The 25,356-nt window shown below is 35.2% G+C and overlaps 2 protein-coding genes across 4 annotated transcripts in view; one reads left to right on the top strand and one right to left on the bottom strand.

Moving 5' to 3' along the window:
- Positions 1–25,356, bottom strand: part of LOC124360510 (neurobeachin-like protein 1) — a 545,778-nt gene that overhangs the window by 139,270 nt on the left and 381,152 nt on the right. The window lies entirely within an intron of this gene.
- On the top strand, positions 1,153–22,566 carry LOC124361273 (calphotin-like). The gene is made up of 5 exons (XM_046815321.1): positions 1,153–1,264; positions 5,939–6,121; positions 6,205–6,696; positions 20,974–21,150; positions 21,957–22,566. The coding sequence occupies exons 1-5, from the start codon at positions 1,253–1,255 to the stop codon at positions 22,449–22,451; spliced, it is 1,359 nt and encodes a 452-aa protein (XP_046671277.1). The 5' UTR covers positions 1,153–1,252; the 3' UTR covers positions 22,452–22,566.

Raw genomic sequence — 25,356 nt, 5'->3', positions numbered from 1 at the left:
TTGATCAGTATATATTAGGCCTAAACGTGTACACCTCAGTTCACGTGTGCAAAATATTCAAGTTTAACTTTATCTTAATAGATATACAAACACAATAGCACACTGAATTTTCACATCAGTAAGATGAAGTCATTGAACGCCATAAGTCACTTAACTTTATACTACAATGTGACTAATTAATTGTAATAAATTGTCACAACTGAGTAGCGGAAACAAGAGGATGCCAGATCCTCATCACGGAGACAGGTTAACCATTTTAAGCTCAAAACCAGTTAGGCCCGACTCAGTTTTTTGCTACGAAAGACCAAAAATAAACCGGCTTCTAGGCGTGAACCAGTTTGTAGGGGGCAAATAAAAAAGTTGAACCCGCAAAAAATATGACATTATATTATCGCTAGGCCTATAATGTCATCTTATGTCAAATACTGGTGCTATTAATTTTATGGGTGGTCCCAATAAACTGTACTTGCAATAAATGGGTATATTATGTCACTTCCACTTTGTAAACTATGGTATCTAAGATATCTGATTGCCCGTTAAAGTCTCGAGCACATGATTACATACTCATTTTACAGAGCTGTATTAATATTTAATCAAATTGTACGTATATCCTAAAAACAACGAGAAGTTAAATTTTTTTCCAGAAGACATAATCTTGTTTTGGCAGAATACTAATTGGCTAAAAGATTGAGAGATCTTAATTTTCCATTTTGAATCTTTTGTAAATTGCAAGTTTAAATTTACATGCAAAAATATAAATTCGATATCAATAGTTGTGAATATAAAAACTTGACTCCTCCAGCAAACGTTCTGTTACACAAAACGGACCCTTAGTTATACATTGATGAATAAAGAAGAGTAGGATTGAATTCACAACTTATTTCGAAAAACTTTAAATGAATTATTACACATGTTGGTTATGACCAAATCACATGAACTTTGAAGGAACGGGAGGACAGTACAAATGTGTAGGAAATGACCGGGATACGTGACATGTTCTCTCTTGCAAAGTCACGAACTTTTATCTTGTTCTGCCGGTGAAAATAAAACTAGAATTTGGCACTGGTTATCAAACTGGGATCAGATTAAGCAATTAATGCGATGGAGAGATGTCGCTGGCGCTCCCACCAGAGAGCCGGGCTGGCCGGGGGCGGGGAGGGCGGCGTGGCGCGGCGGCAGGAGGCGGCAGGCAGGGTACCTCTATATATTGTACTCGTCCCCATCTCACCACACTGTGGTCACATCGTCAGACATGGCACTTCAAGTGAGTACTGTAGGCCTACCATAGTCTACACACTACTTGTTTAAACTATTTTTATATTTTTAGTAATTTTTTACCTTTTGATAAAAAATGTACTCAACTAAACATTATTGTTCTACAGGGGTTCAAAGTTGTATAATGTTAGTCTGTAGGGTATTTATAAGTGTGGCGTATCTTTTATAAGTTATTAAACATAGTAGAATATAGAATACTGAACTATAAAGGTGTGAAGTAGTGTTATATGTTATTCTAAGGGATGATTACAAATGTGGGAGTATCTTAGAGAAACACATTAGAAAACAACATTACTAAAATCCAAAATTGTGATTCATAATACATTAATAATAAGCTGTCACTACAAGAACAAAATCTTATATACACATGATACGTATGTAATACATTCAAAACAATTGGCGCCCGATTTGATAGGATCGGATGACGCAATAAGTGAGAAAATAACATAGGGAATTTATTATGATTGGACCAGTAAAAATGTATTTAGTGTAGGCTACGTAAGGCTTAAATTATCGAATTATTGAAACTCTAAAACTACAAGGATGAACTCCATTAGCAGTAGTAACCTTACTTAAGGTTGAGCTTACTCAACGTAACATTAAAAAGATGAAGATATCAACTTCCATATTTTACTTATATAATGGTGACGGGAACAATATGTCACGTGTATAATAACAAAATAATCCCAAGTCTAAGAAATACTTCTAACCTTGCTTGGTTGAGATTTAGATAAATGTGTACCAATAACTACCAAACAAATAGGCAGTTCTAGGAATGTTAACATTTTAAAATGAGTTATAAATTTTATAAAACGTAACATTTTTTGGAATTAAGAGCGGTTTAACCCATAATATGTAAACACCACTCTCGACCCAGTGCACGCTGTTGTGGAAGCGACAGTACTCATATGAACTATTGTGAGTTGTCATCCTCAAACAATTAACAAAGTGCTTAAGATGTTGTTTAAAGAATGTTATGATACTTTTCAGCAGTTACATATCAATGGATAAATCTATTGTATTTGCACCTCATTATGTTACATTTGTTACATGTTTCAAAATGATGACGATGAATTAAAATGATCACTACTTCGGTTGTGTCCAGGAGTAAAGTTTACCCTAACTTTTGGTCGTACTGGAGTATTTTAATGTGCACATATTTAAATATTATGGTAATTTACAAATGTAATATGTAATTGCTTTTTTGTGCATGCCTCATACACCTGATTAGAGTTTTTTCCCAGAAAAGAACAATTTCGGAATTTAATATGTACTTAAACAAAAGATTACTTTCATCCTGTCTATCACTGCCAGCTTTCATACGAGATTCACAATATGTTATATACATAAATAAATAGATATTGTAAAACTTGAAATAAGAAACGTATTTTAGAATTTATAAGTTCATTACTTTGTAAATGTAGCAAGAAATCTGTGCAGTTGTAGTAGTAACTTTGAATACGGGTGTAAAATTCTATACGTATTACGAAGAAATTCGAACTGTTTGCAGTCCATTATACATTGTCACTAATGTTTGAGGCTAACGCTGTAGTTTGACTACACATATTATAAATTATAAGTATTTGGTCATATAGGAAATAATTTATAACACCGTCCAATAATATCAATACTACAATCATAAAGCAGGCACTACAAAACCAATAAAGATATTATACGGGCAACATATACTTCGTTTCCATATCAAGGTACAAAATACGCGCGTCATTTAACAGTCCTCACTCAGGTTGCGTGCCAAGTTTCAATTTCATGTTCACGTTACTACATCATATTATGTTAAAACGTCACATGATTGTAATTAGTTTATTTACAAACTGATTTAATTTGAGATTTTCTAGTTTCTGTCATAGTTACTTACAAAGACAAATGAAAAAATGTTCGCTATAACGCTCAGTCAAGTTTTATGGTGGCTGTCTATATAAAAATGAAACTTCATGCAAATCTGTAGGCCAGTTTGTTTTCGAGATATCGTGCTTTAATATTAGATCAAGCTTAAAAAATTATTGCGTTTAAAACTTGCGCTAAAAAGTGAAGAGTAAAGTAGTGGAAGACAGACTGTTCACATTACACAGTCAGTGCTACCAGACCGTGGACTTGCAAACATTGTAAATCTATAACCACTTTTCTATTGCCTTATACATTTTCCAAATTATATATAGTTGTAATTTTAAAAATCCTATCAAAATTCTCCTACTATGTGTAGTAATTTTAAAATTTAAAAGTGAATTAAAAAAGTAAGAGCAATATGTTCCAAAATAAACTTTATTACATTTGCTATCAAAACTGTTTGCATTTTAAACCTAAGTCCCAAATTGAAAAGAAACTTTCTGCGGACATTTCATGAATTCTTTATATTTTGTTCGTTCTATTCTTTGTTTCTACATAACTACAATGAGACTTTTTTCACTGGTTTCACTATTTTAGGTCCTACGTCACGAGATAAAACTACGTTTCAGTCTTTTACCTTCCAATGAAAGCGTCATTCAAAAGGAGGCAGACGTACATATAAAGGCAGAAATTAAATTATTTCAATCGCTTAATAAGACTTAACTAACAGTCAGCCAACAACAAATGTTAGGCCCATTTCAAATGTCGTATTTACATTAAACCAAAGATATGTGGCGTGAATTACCCCAGATGTATTTTACTTCTAATTTTTGTCTCTTACATTGAATTCAGAAAATTGGTTGTAATTAGATTTCCAGTTATTCGAACCCTAACCTAAAACCTTAACGTGTCCTTGGTTAATTTCGATGATTTACATAACGACCTAGTTACTGCGCGCAGTTATTATGTTAATGGCAATAGGCGGGAATCCCCAGTAATTGGTCGGTGGGGAAGGGGGAAGTGTGAGGTGGGCTCCACTCATGACTGATGCCCCATTATACTCTCGGTTTAAGTACGTAACCGCAGTATAACTCATCTAGGCCGCTTGGCACGTGTCACTGGTAGGACCGCTATAGTGGGTCGGTCCTACATTCCTCCAGGAGTGGGTAGTGCGTCTTGTAACGTTCATCTTAATGCTTGTAAAATTTAATAGGCGCTAATAAACAGATGTTCACAATTCCTTACATAACGCATAAAATGTTATAGTGAAAAAACTTATTGTTTTTCCTTAAATTTCTTCACTTTTTTGAGCACACAAAAAAGGAATCTCTATTTCAATTATATACAATATAAAAATAACAAAATACAGTCGATTGTATTGTATTTTGAAAAATTATTAAGAAAGAGTGGTATACAAATATAAATAAATATAGAAAATGTTTTATTTGAAGAATAAAACAAATGGTTTATACAGGGTTTGTCCGGAAAGTAATAGGACTGATTTTTTATTACCGAGACTGTACTTCGGAGCATACGCGCACCGACTGGATTCGGTAGAGGGCGTTCCTAGCTAACAAACAAGCGGCTGGTCATTTGTCTCCGAGCACGTGAAGAGTCAGGACAGACATTTTCACGCGACGTGTTTCTGTGAGTGGTTCAAGCCGAAAATGCAGCGTTCGTTAGAAAAGAGGTACACGATTAGATTCATTGTGGAACTCGGTAAATCTGCGACAGAGACATTTGATATAATCAAGCAGGCTTACCCAGATGTTGCTTTTGCAAGAATTGGTGTGTTTCGGTGGCACCAGGCCTTTTTGGAGGGCCGGGAAGAGGTCGCTGATGAAGACCGTGCTGGAAGACCTTCGACTTGGACAAACACCGACAATGTGACTTGTGTGCGCAAAGTTTTGAACTCAGACCGTCTACTAAGTATTCTTTTAATTGCCCAGATGTTACATTTACCGAAATCTGTGGTTCGTGAAATTGTGACGGAGCATTTGAACATGCGCAAAGTGTGTTCGAAGATGGTCCCAAAAGTGCTCACTGGTGACCAGAAATTGCGGCTCACACCGCCTTTCTTGTGAACAGCTACCTGACCAAGGCCGGCATCCCAACTCTTCCACAGCCGCCCTACAGCCCAGATGTGGCTCCCCCAGACTTTTTTTGTTTCCTCGCCTGAAAAGGCAAACATTTTGAGACGGCAGAGAGGATCCAAGCAGCTTGCACCGCGGCTCTCAAGGCTATTCCGGAGAATGCCTTCTGTGACGCCTTCAATGCTTGGAAATCGCGCTGGCAGCGCTGCATCGACTCACAAGGAGCCTATTTTGAAAGTTTTTACAGAATTGTAACGATTAGCTCAATAATTTGTTTTTAATCGACTCAGTCCTATTACTTTCCGGACAAACCCTGTATAAATATTAAAATTTTCCTAGCGATATTATTATTTTACTTTTCCACATAAGTTTATCTTCTAACCACATATTCTCAGTACCTGTTAAATAAAGTCCACCAATATTGCAAAACCGAGTAATAAAGACTGTTAGATCATATAAAAAGTACTGATACAGTAGTCGTATGTTGATTGATAACAATGAATTTATATTATAATAAAGTAACATTTAATAATAAGTTTTAATCCATCATCCTCGTATTAATGTATACTATTTCATTACTAAGGAAGGTCAACCTTTGTGTGGAACAGTTAGCTCCATATTATCCTGGCGAGAAACAAAAGTCTGAGGTGTACACAGGCGCAGTTTTATCATGGTTTGTTTTCAAGAATATGCTTCACTCTAATAATGTTACCAAATGTTGACAGCTTGTATACCTCGCCCTCTTGGTCGCCGGGTCCCAGGCCGCCGCCGTGCCCCTGCTCAGATCAGCGTACGCCCCCGCCTACGCTGCGCCTGTATCTTACGCCGCTCATGCGCCCATCGTAGCTCATACTGCTCCTGTCGCTTATGCCGCTCATGCTCCCATCGTAGCCCATGCCACCCCTGTAGCTTACGCTGCCCATGCACCCGTTGTTGCTCACTCTCCCGTCGCTTACGCTGCCCATGCACCGTTGTTGCTCACTCTCCCGTCGCTTACGCTGCCCATGCACCCGTCGTTGCTCACTCTCCCGTCGCTTATGCCGCTGCTCCCGCCGCCAAGGTTGACGAATACGATCCTCACCCCCAGTACAGTTTCTCCTACGATATCCAGGACGCTCTGACCGGAGACTCCAAGAACCAGCACGAGACCCGCGACGGAGACGTCGTCCAGGGATCCTACAGCCTGGTCGAGCCTGACGGTTCCCGTAGAACTGTCGACTACACCGCCGACCCCGTCAACGGATTTAACGCTGTCGTCCACAAGGAGCCCGCCGCCCATCCCGTAGCCGTCAAAGCTGTGGCCCCCGCCCCTGTAGCCTACCACGCTCCCGTAGCCTACCATGCTCCCGTCGCTCCCGTCGCTTACCACGCTCCCGTCGCTTACCACGCTCCCGTCGCTTACCACGCCCCCCTCGCTAGTGTAGCGTCTCCCGTAGCCTACCACGCTCCTCTTGCCTACCATGCACCTGCCTACGCATACCATCATTAAGTTCTACTGTATTCAAGATAACTGCTGTTTTATGCCAAAGTCTTCACACATCGTTCCATGTCAGAGACGAGTAGACTTCCATCTGAGCATATACCTCATCGTTCACGTATATTATGTGTAATGTAAAAACTCTTAAAAAATAACAAAATTATAAAATTTAAATGGGTTATTATTTTTAACTAGTACCTCAGTTTCACTAAGTTGAATATTATTTACGTGTTCTAGATGCAAGTTATATATTTAGGTTCATTCAACGTGATCTGCACGATAATCAATTCACAATTCTCGCTCTTCTCACTCACTGTTGACAAGAAGCATTATTGAATCACGAAAATGAATACTTATAGTGATAAAGTAAGTATTGGTAAGTATTATATTGATAAACGTAAAAACCTTGCCAACTTAGCTCTAACGTATTAATGAGTAATTTATAAACCTTATTGTTTCTCTCAAATAAACTATAATAATTATAACATCACAAAGATCTTGAGTCAACATATCTTACTAATCATTAAGATACCAGATATGCTGAGAATATCAACAGTTAGATAAATCTGTTTACCTGACATCTCCAAAGTTACACAGATTTACATATCTATACTACATAACGTCAGGAGTGTCATCCAACTTGGAAATTTTATTGATTTTTGAGCGAACAAAAAGTTTGAGAGACAAAAGTTGTATAATCAATCTAAACTGGAGCATCAAATGCCAATTACGTTAATAAGAGGCTATACTGTTGAAGAATTTACATTAGAAGACACCAGTTTTGAATTGATACACAAAATAAATATTTTAAAAAGCGTATGGTCAAGTTTTTTTTAATTCCTAGAAGTCATAAGAATTTTATTTCAACAAAATAACAAGTTTGTACAAATTAAAAAAAGTTTAAATACATAGAATACGATTCAGTGTATTGTTACAGCAACAGTGACTCAGATTATGATTACTGTTACTCAATTAACGAGATTAAGGACCTGGCGGAAGCGGTTGGCGTCCTTCCAACGCAACGCCCTGCGCGGAGCAACGCAACGAGCTATCATTGGACAATTGTTCCATCAACGTTGCACAATGATCGTCGTATACTAAACAGGGCATCTGTTAATAGTACAACAACCACTATTGACATCGTTGTCGATGCTAATGAAGATGAAAGTCTGACTGACTGTGTGTGTGTGTGTCTGTGTGGTGAAGAATGTAATCACACTCATGTACTCGTACATTATGCATGTGAGATTGACCTGTACGAGCTCACAACCAGAGGATTCTAACAACACTTATTAGGGCGTCAACCGCAGCAATCATCCATAAGTGAATCGATTTCAAATGTCAATTACTTTTAACAATCAGAAACAAGTAAGTATACAGCCAATTTTTAGACATCTGTTAAAGGTAAATTTAGTCATTACGGAAAACAATTATGAAATATAGAACGAACTTGTATAAGTTTCAAATAGAACTGAAAGTTTTCAATGTATTATATGCATGGTGTTTACGAAGTCTCCGAAGATTTTTTAGGTATTTATTCTTCTGGTCAAGAAAAATTAAAACTGAAATATGAAAATGGGCCGAAAATGCTTAGTTCACTTGTCTACGTTTTTATAAATTATTATTTAATTTATAAACTAGTAAAGATAAAAAAATTCAAATTTGGCATATTTATTGTTATTACAGGCTCAAATCAAGAGAAAACTAATATTACATTATTATATCACGTTGAAGATGGTGGAAGGATGATATCATTTCAGCTTAATAACGCAATGACTAGTAAAATTAATACAGTTTCTAATTATTAATAACAGTTTTAAATTTAATACAAAAAATGTTACACCTAGTTAATAATTCGGTCATCAAATAATTCAGTATAAACCTTTAACTGTTGCAATATACGGTGAATGATGTCGTAAACGTATAAACCACGAAAACTTTTGAAATCGACAAGTTTTGAAGAAAAAAAATTATATTACGTCTGGGAGGCTCCACCACAGTTGCCGACATTCTGGTCCGGAGAGGGACTCCCAACGTACGAAAGTTTACCATTTTCAATTTCGATATAGAGGTGAATGTTCAAACCAACCAACTCCAATCCTCTGAGTTAATTACTCGGAAGTTACCGTGCATACAGATAGGCATACAAGGTGACATAGAAGTCGACATCTCCTGTCGCCATCATCTCCTGGGAGATAATCCACTAAACATTAAGCCAATTAAATTTCGTAGTGGCTAATTTTAAATATACGAATAACCCAAACCTAGGTTATTATAAACAAGGGATTTATTGCAACATTTCCTCGTACATACAGAGGATACAAGTAAAACAGTTTAAAAGTATTTCTGACATTTGACATAGTTATATATTACAAAAAAGTATACCAGTACGTTTTTAGAATTGAAATCTAGCATATTTTCAGGTGTAAAACCCCCTAATACATTAAAAATCCTCGAAAAGTAGTGTTACACTATATTGTCTTTTCAAAGTTAGTTTAAAATCTAAAATCAATCTTTTGCTAAACTAACAGACAAGAAAGAGATTTAAATGAAACGTATGAACTACATAAATAAGATTCATGCTAGGTTAATACCATTTTTATCAATAATCCCCGTCAACAATAAAAAACCCTTTTATTGTTTAGTTCCGTATGAAGATGACAATTATTACAGGTTAAGCTCAAATGTTCAAACTATGTATCATACATATATCCAACAAAGGAACTTCAACACGTGTTGATATGTTAAAGGAAAATGTAATATGATTAACTTTCACAATATACTCTGCTAACATTTGCTTACTCTTTGTTTTTACTCTGCCAACACGATTACCTGTAAGACCAATGTAACCAAAGTCACTTTTTGACAAAGAAAAAGTTAGACTCCCAATGGACCGAGATATGCAATTTCAATAATGATGTGGAAGTATAGAAGATGGTAGAAAGTAGAATATCGCCCTAAAATTTTAGCCTTTAAGTGATCTCGTTCGCCAGTTATCGAAGGTCCATACCTACAGACATAAATCGGATTTCGTCATCACTAACGGGTGGGAGAGGCTTCGCTTAACGCTCAGCGAATAATTACTTTATTGAATAAGAAATACTTCAAAGAAAAGGCATTTAGATTGTCTATGTAATAACCTATATAGGAGAGCTTCTCCTTAAAAAAAAAAGAAAACATTAAAAAACTAGCTGTTACCCGCGGCTTTGCGCGCGACGTTCCATAGTTTTCGGATACATAATAGGAATATCCTTTTAAACAACTTCATAAACTACAACACTCCTTAAAATAATTTATGGCCACTGGAAGATACTCTGATCCACTTAATTATAATTATAATCCAATAATAATTGGACTTTAGATTATTGCGTCGTAAAACTGGAGATTGAAACTATGTTTATGAAAGTACCAATGAAATACACAAATTTCTCTGCAACATTCCATAATATTTGAAATGAATAGCTCCAACAGTAGCACTTTACAATTTTAGACCAGAATGGAGGATTACCAAGTCAGTCGTAGTAATATTATTGAAATTGATGTAATATGTTGGAGCCCTATAATAATTTTTAATAGGAATTAGCTATCTTTATGGTGCGTATTATTTTAGTATTTATTGAAGGTTCAAAACAAAACAAAAGTGCCACTGGTTCTTATTTTAGGTTTCGCATGTAATGAACCATTTCTGGTTTGAATTAATAATATTTCACACGTCACAGTAGAGTTTGCCATGTTGTCAAGATCAGAAAATACATACATACTCGATCTGAGAAGAAGACTACAGTTCAAAAGTGTCTACTTATGGCCCTTGTAATCTTCTTTCGGCCTAAGTTGTTACCGGTTACTCGTTTGCATTGTTCTTCTATAATATAATTGTTCTATAATATAAAATATAATTCTTTTCGTATTTTGAATTTTTTAAATAGATGAATTTTATTTTCTATCCTAGGATTCTATTTTAGGATATTTCAAACTCGTAAAACCTAAAAAGTTCAAATAGCAAGGTATGACTCAATACATCTATCAATATTTCTGAAAAACTATAATAGTTTGTATTTAAAGTATTTATCACAGATGGTTGGGAAATGGCGCCAAATTAACTTTCGTAAATGTTCAATATAATGAAATAATATTAAAAAAGAATGGAGAATAAATCAGATAAGTGTTTAACGATAATACTATGATGAATTGGAGAACATATTGTATTCATTTATACATACCACAAGGATATTTTATACATTATATTCTGAATGAAAAATTATCATCAAATATATTAATGAATTTTTTATGGTGATATAGAAGCTACAACTTGATAAGTTCATTCATTAACTTGATTCAGCTGCCTTTGAGAAATGTTACAAAACAAGTTAGCAAAATAAATTCAATTATTATTTATATACTTGCCTTGAACATAGAAAAATACGCCTTATTAAATATATTGAGATTATTACGTGGTTTTGGAATTATACAGAGTGAATTACAAGTCCCACTCTCCTATTAATTTTTTAAATATAATAACAAACATAACATTGACTTACCACAATTTCACCCACTGCTATCTTAAGTTTTAACACATTATTGATTATAACACATTTACGTGCATATATTGCAGTACATTGTAATTTAAAGGTTGGCTCAAAAGCTCTCCGAATATTGTACTGGTAAAAGAAAATAAAATAGACACAATTTATACTACCGCTTAAAATGCTTCTGTCTGTGCTCTCCCAATAAAGAAAACTACATATGAATAATGTTACATGATGAAATGTAATCGTTAAAAACAAAAACATTTCTGCATTTAAGAAGGGACAAGCTAACTGCGCTTCTATCTTTTATGTCGCAATAACTGATCCCTTAAACAGCGTAAACATGTTCTGTAATGTTGGCGATGTCTAAACTGTATCGAATTTTAAGCGGTGAGTATTGGGCGGCAGTTGAGTAGGACCACGTTGAGAACTATGAGAATGTGTGGTTGGAACATGAAGCACGCGTATATAGAGTGTATAAAAATGGTTCAATTTATTTGAAAATGCAATGATATGTTTAGCTCCGCCAACTTACTTGTGATTGGTTAGTTTTAATACACCCCCACTGTAGGATTTAAACAAGAAAATATTGAGCAATAACAACAAAAATCATTACCGAGAAAATGAAGAATTTAATCCAGGCAAGAAAAAATGTAAACCTTTCTGGGGTAAAAAATATTGGCTTATCAATTTCTACATTATTGTATGTTAATTATTGTACTTTACTCATATTATAGTACGTCATACAATGATCTAAACAGAAAACACTGGGTGCGATTGTTGTTCAAAAAACTAGGAATGATCATCTTCCACAGCGGATAACAAATATTAAACTTCAAATTAGGGAAACGGTTGTGCAATTTATACCGTAATATAGACCAAAATACGTAAAAGCTGGAGAAGAGCTTCACTAGTGACGTGAGGTGGAATGAAGTCACTAGAGATTCCGACACCAGTTGTACGTGTAATTGTGTGTACACGCACAGGCATGCAGTTGGACTGGTGCCGGTCTTAAGATGGCAAGTGACAGATCCCCGCACCAACCGTTTTCGGAATGTCTTGTAGCACCTTTTTATTGCTGTAGAGAGTTATAAGAGACTTTATCGATTATGAATTCAATCGGGGGCACTTACGTATGCCCTATGCACTTCTAAGCGAGTGTAGAAGAACAAGGCATGCTATAATCATTCTTGATCAGTAAAATCGAAGCTCTAAGGACCAATATTTATATAGTAAAAAAATGGAAAAGTATTAAAACACGATAGAATAAAGTTCAGGAACAAAACTGTTCAAAAACTTGACAGTTCCAGGAATCCCTGATATCCGTGACCCTCTGGAACAGATACATATGTGGTTATTATATCAAACAAAAGACCAAAGACTTGCAAATTCAGAAAACCAGTCTCCCAGGTTTCTCAGCATTTATTCCCATATCCAAGTGACTTGAGGACTTAGAGCCCAAGAATCGATAAATTTACGATTACTTTTGCGAAAGGAAACAAATTTATCTAGCACAGTGGAGGATTTAACTGATAGCGAGATTGATGATTGAGAAACTAACATTCTCGATACCCGAAAATTGTGAAAAGTCATGCATATCGTGTGTTCTTGCATCCCGGAATCGTAATTATTAACAAGAAAATTGTTTTAGAATAACACAGTCAACATTCCACAAAGTCCTGCAGCGCAGTTATAATAAAATGTATGATACTCTGAGAATCCAAATGTTAAAAGTAGGTTAATGGATACTCCTTGTAAACTATGCGAAGACTTAAACGAAGGGAATGACAGATTTATAAAATTCAGTACTGACACTGAACTGAACGGATTAAATACATATTTTTGTTATATGTGAAAATAACCTGTCTTACATTTTGATACGTAAATGCGCATGTATAGAGTAACTAATAAGAAAAATAGTTATTTGTTAAAGACTATATTTAAGATTGAGCAAAATCATTTTTCACCCAAAGAAATCAGAAATATTAGATTTTTAGATTAGGAAATATAGAAAAGCAAGTCTCTCTATGGAATCCTATGGTCACCATAGCACACTATATTGAACAAGTAAGAAGATGGGATAACTTTCGTTGAACACGTGTTTGAAGAAGAGTACACCTATGGAATAAGAGCGAATATTACCAACAGCACCCATAGGCCTGACAACCGACCTACCAACCATACTTTCGCAGCCCCTGTATAAATTATATTTTTAACAGTTACTCTACCGAACGGCAAAGACATTCTATGATGTTTACTGACAAGATGTTCCTCGAAGACACCAGCTAAATACTCAGTGGTCCCGTTTGCAGTAACACGGGTTCCTTTTTATAATACACTTATTACAGCGCTATATGGATATCAAAGGACTATCCCACCCATGCACAATGTGGAGTTCAATAATAAATAGACATGATGTCATTCTTATCACCTGCCGGGCTTGCTAATTTAATGTTGACCACCCGCTGGTCCAATAGTATGCTCCAGCCGATGCAGCCCTGACCTTTAGGTTCATTCCACTCAACCAGGGTAACTTTTCTATCCAGGAACTTCAAATAGTGTCTATTGGTGCTCTGGAAGGGTTGCAGTTAAACTGGAAGATGGAAATTTTTTTTTATGAATACCTAAAAACTGTCAATCACACCTTATTGGTGTGCTTATATTCTAAAGAGATAAACATAAATGGAACTGGAAATGATGCTATGGATGTTATAAAATATCAGGACATAGCATTTTCCATATCGATTTCGTCAGTTACAAAATAACTGTTTTGTTGCTATCAAATAAAAGTGATCAGAATTTTAAAATCACTCAAGAGTATTAAGAAGATTACCAACATATTTTTGCAACTGGAGGATTAGTTAATATATAACATGATTAGGAGTCGAAAGCTAACAAAATAAATGCATGTTACTTTTGTATTTCAAACGCTTACAATTTGTTATAAATATACTAAACGTAGTGAAGCCCAACATTTGTCAAGTCGCGAAATATTTTAAAGTTTACGTGACTGTATGTAAATAATACAAATATAATATTTTTTATCTGATTTTCAACTCTCAAAAGCTACTCTTGTGAATACAAAACTTAAGTTCGTTAACATTTCCTGTATTCCTTTCTTTACTTTCATTCTTTCAACGGCATAACTATTACAAATATGAACTGATATAAAATATTGATAGCAAGCATGTAAACAATATAATATGCTGTGTAAATAATACAAATCTGCAAACAAAGTCAAACTTGTAACGAGAGTAACACCACTTCAATCAGCAAACGAGCAGTGCAACAATAACAAGCAGAGTTAAGGCACAAAGAAATGATCACTAAATAATCAAGTAATATCTATGTACTATAATGTTACCTTAATTACTAAATGTTTAACAAGCGGGATAAATATATTATTACTAACAAGAATACATTACTTAAGTAAAGTAAAACAAAAAGACACATACCTATTAATATATAACGACAGGTTACTCGGTATTGCGAGAGTTTATGGATACATTATTTATGGACAATTAAACATGCAAGAAATTAACAAATACACAATATTATTAAATGAGAGCTCGAAGCTGGTAATGCTCAGGGATGTGGTTCATTCAGAAGAGCTCTCCTGAGAGGATCTTTACTCTCTGCGGGATTCTAGGCATGGTGCTGTTTGCTGCGAGAGATGTTGGAACTGCTACTTTGAACTGCTACCCAGGATGGTTCTGAACTTAATTATTTCAAAAAGGTCAGAACAGTTACACTCGAAGGCGAGCAGGCATCGGAGAAACAGCACACCCTGAATCACCCGCCTCGATTCAAAAGTGGGGTTAATAAAGGGAGCAACATTTTGGGTGGGAACCTCGGAGTACCTGTAACCTATACGAACATCAACCAGCCGCGGAAAGCGTCTCTAAACTTCTTCAATCTCGTCCTTTAGGTAAAAATGGTAAGGGGCCCATACCACTTTACAATACTCGCGGAAAGGTCTAACTAGAGCGCAGTAGAGGGGTTTAAAGGGTCACATCGTTGAAGGGTTTGGAGAGTCTAAATATTAGGCCTAAGTTGAGAGATACTTTATTGAACGTTGCATTAACTTGCTGCTCCCACTGAGAAATGGTGAGAATGTTACTGCAAGATCACTGACTGTTGTATTTCTGGACAGTAAAGTGCCTCACACAGAATAATCAAATATAAGGGGATTCATCCTTTTAGAGAAAATAACGCAGGTGTAATTTTCTAGATTGCAGGTAATTAAATTAGCTTCAACCCACTTATTAACAAGGATTAGATTCTCCTGAAATTCTTAATTCTTAATCTGCCATTCGGCATTGTCCTGAACAGAGGTCAATCAGGTCAAAAGAGGTCATCAGGTCAACAAAAAATACTTAATGTTGACAGCGGAACTTGAAGGTGACATCGTTGATTATGATGTTTAAAAGTGATGGTCTTAGAAGTGAGCCTTGTGGAACCCAAATGAAACAACTAATTTACGGGAGAGCAATGACGTATCTGAACTTGTGTGTCCTGTTCTGCAGATAACTAATAAGCCAGTCAAGGAGTTTACCATTAAAGCCAAAACTACTTATCAATATCGAATGTGAGATACTAAAGGCTTTCGTGAAGTCAATTTCAATTGCATCGACCTGTTGCCTCTCAGACACAGCGTCAACTATGTGAGTTTAAAAAAAGGACAAGATTATTTATTGGGGATCTGCCTGATTTAAGTTCATGCCTATCAATGATATAGGAGATGCTTTTAAATCTGATTTGCACAGGATGCAATGATCAGAATTCAGTCATGGAATACTTTTGCAAGAGCAGACAGGATAGCGATTGGCATGTAGTTTGTGACTAACAGTTCGGGTCACTTCTGTGGAAAGTGACAGTTTGAACTGCTTTCAAGATATCTGGAAAAATCCCAGAGGTGAGATACACAATATAAAGAGTAGTTAGATAAGCAGCGATCAAGTCAGCACAGTGTTTGGCGACGGCAGGGGCGATCAGATCCGGTTCAAGTCCTTAGGTAACATCCAGGTTTAAGCAGCGCTTGATAAACCTCATTATGTTTAATAGAACAGGAGAAAAGAATTTCCGTATTTGATTGTGCTAAAGTAAATTTCGTATTTTTACTGATATATGAAATAAAACTATTATTAAAATTAAAACTAAAAGACACTTATAAAGTAAGCATTTATGACCCCGGCTTGTATTAAATTTTTTGTTTCTCATGACACGAAGAACCATTTCCTAAAATATTTACGGAGAGTTTGTAAACCCTGTATATAGGATTTATATACATATGCTATATCTGAACCATTGTCTAAGTAATAAAATCACCTCCCAAATCACGAGCTTGTTTGAAAGGTATTTATTTATATTACATGGTAAAACACAAAATGTCAAATAAAAGTCACTAGAATTCCTGCAAAATGCATAGCACAACGTTTTGAGACTTAAAGTCTGTCCTCTTCGTTAAGAGAAAAGATAACTAGTACATACAATTCTTTCTCTCCTTGTTTTGATTTTACCTTCTTTTTTATATATTGTAACATATAAAGATATAAAATGTCCGAAATACTATTATCCTTTTAAACGTTTTCTTGTCAATAACATACTTTAAACAAAAAACAATAATTTAGCTTTTTCCCATTTTACGCAAACTCTTAAACATAAAAGGAACATTCTTTTCAAAATTTACATAAGATATTGTATTGAAATTGTTCAATACAATAACAATGAAGGCTATGTTCACAAAAGCTAAAGTTTTATAAACCCTAAAAGTACAATTTACTATTTAAAAAATAAAAACTACAAACAATTTTATATGTATAAAATATATTGATTGAACAGTAACAATAACGGTCAGAGTGTGTCCAAATAAATAGTTACTAAAAATTTAGAAACACTAAGCTTAGTAATGTTGATTGACTTAACATTACTTCCCACCTTCTCACTGTATGCGTTCATAAACTGTATGGGTTTGTAGATTATGATAATTTGCACTAATTCACACTGTTACGCTATACACAGAGCGTGTAGTATATAATGAGGATAACTCAGGAGGAGTAGGAGTGTCGGAAGTGATGTGGTGAGGCAGGCCCGGTGAAAGTATTGTCAGGGTCAGGGTTGTGGCGGGGCGTGCAGGTGAGCCGCGGGCAACAATCCTGACCTACATCTGTACATTCTACATTCTACATCACAGTAGCTGTGTCGTCCGCTTACATAACACCGGTTGTGGTTCATAATGTAACACTCGCAGCCTATTGAAACTATAGGGAGATTACACTTTATATCCACGGTTGTCCGACAAAACATTGTTGTAATGATTTCTCTCCCACGAGATTCCTTGAAGATTTGGAGGATATTCCTTTGGTTATTGTGACTGATGATTCTGTTGTGGTTTATGAGAGAATAGTCGAAATAATGAATAACACAGCTAATAATTCTTGCTTGGTAAAAAAGCACGTTTCCATTAGGTGAATAAAAATTAACCAATATTAACACATTCTGACATAAGACGCCAACAAACCCAAATAAATATTTTAATCCGAATATAAACGATTGGTAAGTGGTTGATGTTTAAGAGTCGGCTGTGTTGACAGCCATCTTGATTGTATTCCCATGAGAACAACGTTAACTTTCAAACATTTTACCATATACATTATAATTTTTATCGTAGTTATAGGATGTGTCTCACTTAATGATATCATCAATAATCATCCAAACGCTTTTATTGTTATTTTCATTTTTATTCGTTATTCATGAAAAATATTACTTTTTGTACTTCATCTGTAAGAATTTATTGTTTCGCGTTCAATACTGATAAAAGACGGAATTTGTACTCTTGACTGACAAAATAAATCTGAAAAACAGCAACGAATTATCGTTGCTTATTACACTTTTAGGTAAACAAAATCAACGTATGCAATAAATTGTCCTCAAACATAGGACATGCTATATTACGCGGCTTGGAGAAGCGATAAGTATATAAAAAAACAAACTAGTTGTAACTTGGTAAAAGTTTGATCGTATACAAATATCTCGGATACGTTCATTTGCAAACTTAGTGCGCAATTTCGTTTCAATATTGCAGACGTTAAAACTTACTACAAAAGAATTATAATTTCGTGATTTATGTACCTAGAGAAAAACAAAGCATTATAGAATGCTTATAACATTTAATGAATATTACATTATTAATAATGTTTTGGTATCTCGAATCGTTTTCCAGGTAGCGATTACACGTAAGTCCCAAGAATCGGCGATAGGTATGCTGAACCAAGTTCAAATTTGGCGAAAAATTGTATCTTATAAATATTTTAAGTATGTTGGCTAGCTTAGTATGCTGTTTTGTTACATTATAGTAGTCATTAACACTTAAACAAAATCCACAAACTCGTTATTTAAAGAGCTAGAGAAAACATAAAAGGTGTTCTTAAATGCTTATAAAATGTCCTAAACGTTTTTTATAAGACTTTAAATTGACAAGAATACGTTAGTAAATAAGACTCACCAAACTGTACATGTGTTACAGCCACACTAACCTGTAAAAACATACAAATTTATTACAGGAGACATTAAAAAACCACGAAACGATCATTTGTTTCTTTCGCTGGTACCTTCTGCTTTACTCATTAATTACAATGCTTTATAATTACTTAAAAAATGTATAAAGTAGAGTGAAGGCATTTTAGTACTCATGGAAGTAACTTTTATTTTGTAGATAATTGTAGCATAATTAGTTTACTGACGCTTAGCTATTTGATACGTCAGAAAATATGTGTATATTCATGTATGCACTTGTGCTAGGTTTAGTCATTCCATATTAATGACATACCATTGTTGATAATAAATTCAAAATAATAAATGAGCAATTTATAAGTTGTTGATACGTAATTTGAACCGAAACTGCAATGTTGAAATAACAAAGTTTATGAGAATATCCGGATAAACCGCCGGATGTGGCGAAACCAATCTGCGGGCAAAACCTACCGTGAGACTGGAGCACCAATCCACTGCCCCACTCTTTCCTTACAGTGTTATCCAAAACTACACATAATGGAGTAAGAAGAAATTATTTCATATTTATGTGATTCAGTCAGTGACAAAGATATTTCCAAAGCTATGAGATAAGTAGTCTCAAAACTAAGCGTACATTTTACTAAATTAATTTTTAATCACTAACATTTTCACAGCCGTCCTGACAATTAGACATTTCTCATCACGTCAATCACATACACATCTGTCAACTTTATTTTCCTTTCATAATTTTTCGTATACAATAATATTTTTGTCAGGAACATCATCGCATGACTGGATCATCGCATTGTCCTCCTAATTATTAATTGCTCACAAACAGAATCAGATATTTAAAGTAGTAAGACGTTTCAGTGGTGATTACGTTCATTCTCAGTTAATAAATGGAGAGGTTTGAAAAATAAAATATACGTTTTTTTACTTATGTACGTTATTAACTTATTTAAGTTATTTTATGCTTGTAATAACAATAACTAGAATAGTTTACTTTTATTTAGCCACTGTTCCATAGTTCAATATGAGAAGGAGGTGTAATAAGTGTAGCATTAACTGTCTAAATCCCCATCATTACTGTCAGCGAGGTGGAAGTGAATTGCAATGTCAGAGTTCATTTATTACATCCATTCATTGTCAGTACAACCTCAATGATATACAATTCCAGTCCTTTATTATGTCCTGACATTGGCATTGCACTCATTCAATGTCAATACAACCCTAATTCAGTGTAATTGCAGTCCATTATTATGGTAACAAGCTATGGAGCCGCTCCTGGATATTTTATGTGTAAGAAAGTAACTGGTACGTATTAAGCTCTCGCATACAGAGACATTGGTAACGCAAGATGTCTATATATTCCCGCATTTTGTAGCATCAAAATTACTCTAGAGAAACGGGGACACTGAACCACATCAAACTCTGCTAGGCTTGACATGAGCCAATCAGCAAACAGACCCATATAATACTTTTTAAATAAACTGGAATTTTAGTTTTAAAATCTTCAAAACAATTAAAAATGGGTTTATGAACAACTACGATAAAACGTAAAAGGCAAGCCAACTATTTATATTACCAAACACATCAAATTAGATTTTTGATACAGATCAAAGGTAATACGGAACTATTCTTTGTTTAAAGTTTGTTATTGACGCTGTATGATTTGAAAATATAGTGGGATTTCGGAATTATCTCATTGATAAATGCCACTAAATAGTATAACATATGTTTCTACAATAACGGTGTATATGTGTTTCGAAGATCTAACATCTTTTTCAGGCGTAACAAATCCTAATTAAATAAAAAACTGTAATGTTTGTTATTTCACAACTGAAGTAGAGGGTGGATTTCAAATCCTCGATACATTACGTTATACATTTTTGTAGCATATAACAATGACAAACGTTCTTAATAGTACCTCATTAAAAAATGAAACTAGTTGTAAAAAAAGAATATAGTTATCCAATTTAATCCTTATCACCTAAATATGTGCACTAGGCTATCTGGATCTTTTCGATTTCCATACATATCTTTCCTTCCAGTACAATATAAAGAAGTACCATCTGGCATCTACCTTTATAGTTGATGCTCTTTACTTGCTAACTTTATAAATGCTGTGCCGAAGGGATTTGAAAATAATCAATCCATTTTAAATGATCGCCATAAGTAAATACGCAAAGATAATGGGTTTAGTGTCAAATGACGTAACATACGGGTACATTGCTAATGTGGTGAGGTGACAGTGCGGCGGCGGGTGGCTGGTCGGGCTCTGACTAGCTCAGGGACCAATGGGCAGTGCCGATGTGTGGCATGGGTGGGTCCGCTGGCACATCACCTATATATACCGTACACTGGCCAATTTGGGTACATTCGTCCACCGGTCCTACCCCAACACACAGACATGGCATACAAGGTAAGGTAGCACCAACCTCAGCGGATAACATAGCGTTTTTGATAAAAAAACTTACTTTTTAAATAATAATTTTCTTATTACGTTTACAAATTTAAATCATTTATATATAAATTTATTAATAACTCAATGTTGGAAACTCTACAACTTCAGTTTTCTGTAAAATAATTTATTTATTCGTAATTAATTATTTTTGAAAAAAACTTAAAATGTTTTAACGATTAAATTTCTTCAGTACGGTATACTCGTAGTTGTTTGTTTTTCTAGAAACACTAAATATTGATGATACAGCTTTATAGAAATAATCGTTCCTAATATTAAAGTAAGTCAATAAAAAAGAGTACAACTTTACTCCAGCAAGGAGTAGTAACAGCATGTAAACGTGTTGTAATGAAATTAAAAAATCATTCATTTTATAACTTCCAGGAAATTACCTTATTTTGGGTTATATTGTACTTTACAAATTCAAAATGGTACTTAAAAAAATACTTCTGCGTTTACTTCGCTGTAACAATATTACATGAGAAGCCTCACGATAACAGAAAACCACTATACGTAATTGTTACATTCTACATACAAATTCAGAACATTATAAAAACCAAAGGTCGATCTGTACTTTAATAAATGATAACGAACCGTTTGGATCATTTTCAAACGAAAGGACCTTTATTTATTTTCTGTCCTTGTGCTCCAGAAAAAAACATAATATAGTTACCTTGAATACGGGTTTTTATTAACTGAAGAAAAGAAACCAATGACCTAAGTGGTTGTATATTATTGATATTTATCTGGTTGATATGTTCCTATAGTTCATCCTCCTCGCCGCCTGCGTGGCTGCCGCTAACGCTGGTCTCTATGGCGCTCCCGCCGTGGTCGCTCCCGGCCCCGCCGTCAGAGCCTACGCCGCCCCAGCCTACGCCGCCCCCGCTTACGCCGCCCCCGCTTACGCTGCCCGTGCTTACGCCGCTCCCGTAGCTTACGCTGCTGCCCCCGCATACGCCAAGGCTGTCGTCGACGCTGACTACGACCCCAACCCCCAGTACAGCTACAACTACGACATCAAGGACGCTCTGACCGGAGACTCCAAGAGCCAGCAGGAGAGCCGAAGCGGAGACGTCGTCCAGGGATCCTACAGCCTGGTCGAGCCTGACGGTTCCGTCCGTACCGTCGACTACACCGCCGACCCCGTCAACGGATTCAACGCCGTCGTCCACAAGACCGCCGGAGTTGTCGCCGCCCCCGCCCCTGTTGCCTACGCTGCCCACGCTCCCGTCGTTGCTAAGGTCGCTCCTTACTACGGTTAAGTCACTTTCGCATTTGTGAATATCTTCAGGCATGCCATTTGTATATATGTCATTATTTATTAATGTGTATGTTTTATATACGCTTTAATAAACTATTGTGTACCTATGTTAAAAACTTTGCATAAGAATATTAATTTTCCTATTCCCAATTTTAATAGTTAATGCCCTAACAATGCAGAACATTCTACGACTACACTGTAAGTTTAAGGCATTAAATATGCATATAATGATGGAATGAAAGTATGAGTAGACAGTAATAGTGTGATACGGGTTAGAAAAACATCTCATAACGTTCAAGCTAATAGAATTTAAGTTCAAAATTATTTATTGATTTGTCTGTTTTACTAAATTAAACGCAATAAAGATAAACTATTAATTGGTATAAAAATGAATATTTTCCACCGTGTGGTATTAGGTATCATATTTAATGAACCCAGTGCGTTCATTGACAAACTACAGCTTAAGCGGAGCTTCAGGTCACAAGGCTATCAATATTCTGAACAGTATATAATTAAGTACAGTAATTAATCAGCACATAGAATTACTTCTGTTTGACATTTGTACCGAGCTGATTGGTAGAGCAGTAAATCTCATACGTCAGTCACACACTTCTATTTTAAAGCCTAAAATTATTTCCCCGAAATATCCGAATTCAAGCAAAATATGTAACTATTGGATTATCTGGATGGTAGAATCCTTTTGATAAAACTGAAGTACTTATTTCGTGTTGCATGGATTGGATCTAATAGGTTGCTATGGGCCTTAAGATCTCTGAGTTTGTTCAATAAAGCCAGTGACGAGAAATAAAGATTCGTCGAACTAGAAAAATTAACGATCTAGTGAATTTTACAATATTAGACCTCACAAGAAAAAAAAAACTGCACAGGTCACAAACTTTTTCTTATTTTTATACCTCTCCATATTTGATTTAAATCTGACCCAAATCATCAGTGTTCTACTTAACAAAACAAAAAATCAGTTCTAACACGATGTAAAGTGAACAATTACACTTTCATCTACATAAATACATGATAGGAGTGAAGAAAAGGGTTGAAGATGCTGAGTAACGATTCAATGTCCTTAGAGGTTCATCACAGACAGGTTAATGCACAGCGAGCCCCACCAAGGTGGAGGTAGTGACCTTCACTACTATAATAGTAACAAATAATCATTTTCGTTGTAATATGAAACATACTGTAATATGGATTTTCAGGTTTTATAATTTATACCACAACGTTTGTTAACTTATTCTGAACACGGTTAATAGCGAATGTACGGTTCAGGTGTACTAGTTACTGTACACTGTACAGTTCAGGTGTACTAGTTACTGTACACTGTACGGTTCAGGTATACTAGTTACTGTACACTGTACAGTTCAGGTGTACTAGTTTACTGTACACTGTACGGTTCAGGTATACTAGTTACTGTACACTGTACAGTTCAGGTGTACTAGTTACTGTACACTGTACGGTTCAGGTATACTAGTTACTGTACACTGTACAGTTCAGGTGTACTAGTTTACTGTACACTGTACGGTTCAGGTATACTAGTTACTGTACACTGTACAGTTCAGGTGTACTAGTTACTGTACACTGTACGGTTCAGGTGTACTAGTTACTGTACACTGTACGGTTCAGGTGTACTAGTTACTGTACACTGTATAGAGATATGTGTACAGTGTCTCCATGTGTTCACTATTGCGATGTTCTCCTGTAAATCTGTGAACTCTCGAGCAAGTTCAGTAACACTTTACTAAATATGTCCGTAACATTGATAAAATCGATTATAATTCTTTTAATTACAATTACAAGAGCGTCAGATCCAGTCATTTAAACGATATCGCAGAGATTTCTTGAGTAACTGATAGTATCTGGAATATATTGCCATCTGGAAACCGTACGTAATCATTGTAATACCTTGACTGCGGCTCCACACTCGGTGACAACCACAGTGACTATTGTGGCTTGAGGCTTCAGCTCAGCTAACGTGTTAAACTGTATAAATATACATATATATGTGGTGCAATCAGTTTGAGGTTTTATTTTACAATTATAACTTTTTACACAACTTCCCTGGATAGAGACAAAGTAGAAAAATGCTTTAGATGTCTCCATGAAGATTTAAAAAGCGTGTACACGATGAAAATTAGATAATTCTGTAATCAAGTACACCGGCTGAAGAAAAATGTGAAATTTCTACCGTGTGTATACGATTTTTAACTTGAACTGACATATTTTTTTCGACTATGGTATGATAAAATTATATTTTTTAATTAATGTATTTTAAGAAAATTGTATTATTTAACATATGTTTTCCAAAGCACTTTTTTAATCCCTACCAGTCATATACTTTGTACATACTGTAAAAAGTTTATATCCTTTATATTAAAGAATTATTCTAAAAATGTTCCAAAATTGTGTTTCGAATTTCTACCACTCCTCGTTGAATAATAAAGATTTTATCTATTTTACCTATCTCCAGAAATAGTTTCTAAAAAAGGGCTATGGCAAAAATTTTCTTAAAAATGCAAAAAATGCAACTAAAACATATTGCATTACTTATATATCGAAGCCCTTAGGCTAGGGAGGAAATTACTTATAGTGAGCACCTAAGAAGTAAAAGAATTTCTATGTGCCATTTAGTTCTGTGTCTGAACATAGTAATTGCCATTGAAATTACTACATTTATTGTGTTTATCCCTGAATCTGGAGACAGTAAAACTTTGTGGGCATATCTGAGGTACCTTGGACACGAATATGTCTTATTTCAGCACTTATTTCAGTACCTTATGAAATATTGATAGTCCTCCTAGATGGCAAAGGGACGTAATTCTACTGGAGAGCACAGTCGCTTCTAATTGACTTCTTAGATGTTGCATGGTGTCGACATTGTCCATGGTATGGTA

Source organism: Homalodisca vitripennis, chromosome 4, assembly GCF_021130785.1.
Source record: "Homalodisca vitripennis isolate AUS2020 chromosome 4, UT_GWSS_2.1, whole genome shotgun sequence".
NCBI classification, from domain to species: domain Eukaryota; kingdom Metazoa; phylum Arthropoda; class Insecta; order Hemiptera; family Cicadellidae; genus Homalodisca; species Homalodisca vitripennis.
The sequence above is the reverse complement of the archived record's forward strand: the minus strand, read 5'-3'. Positions and strand labels throughout refer to the sequence as shown.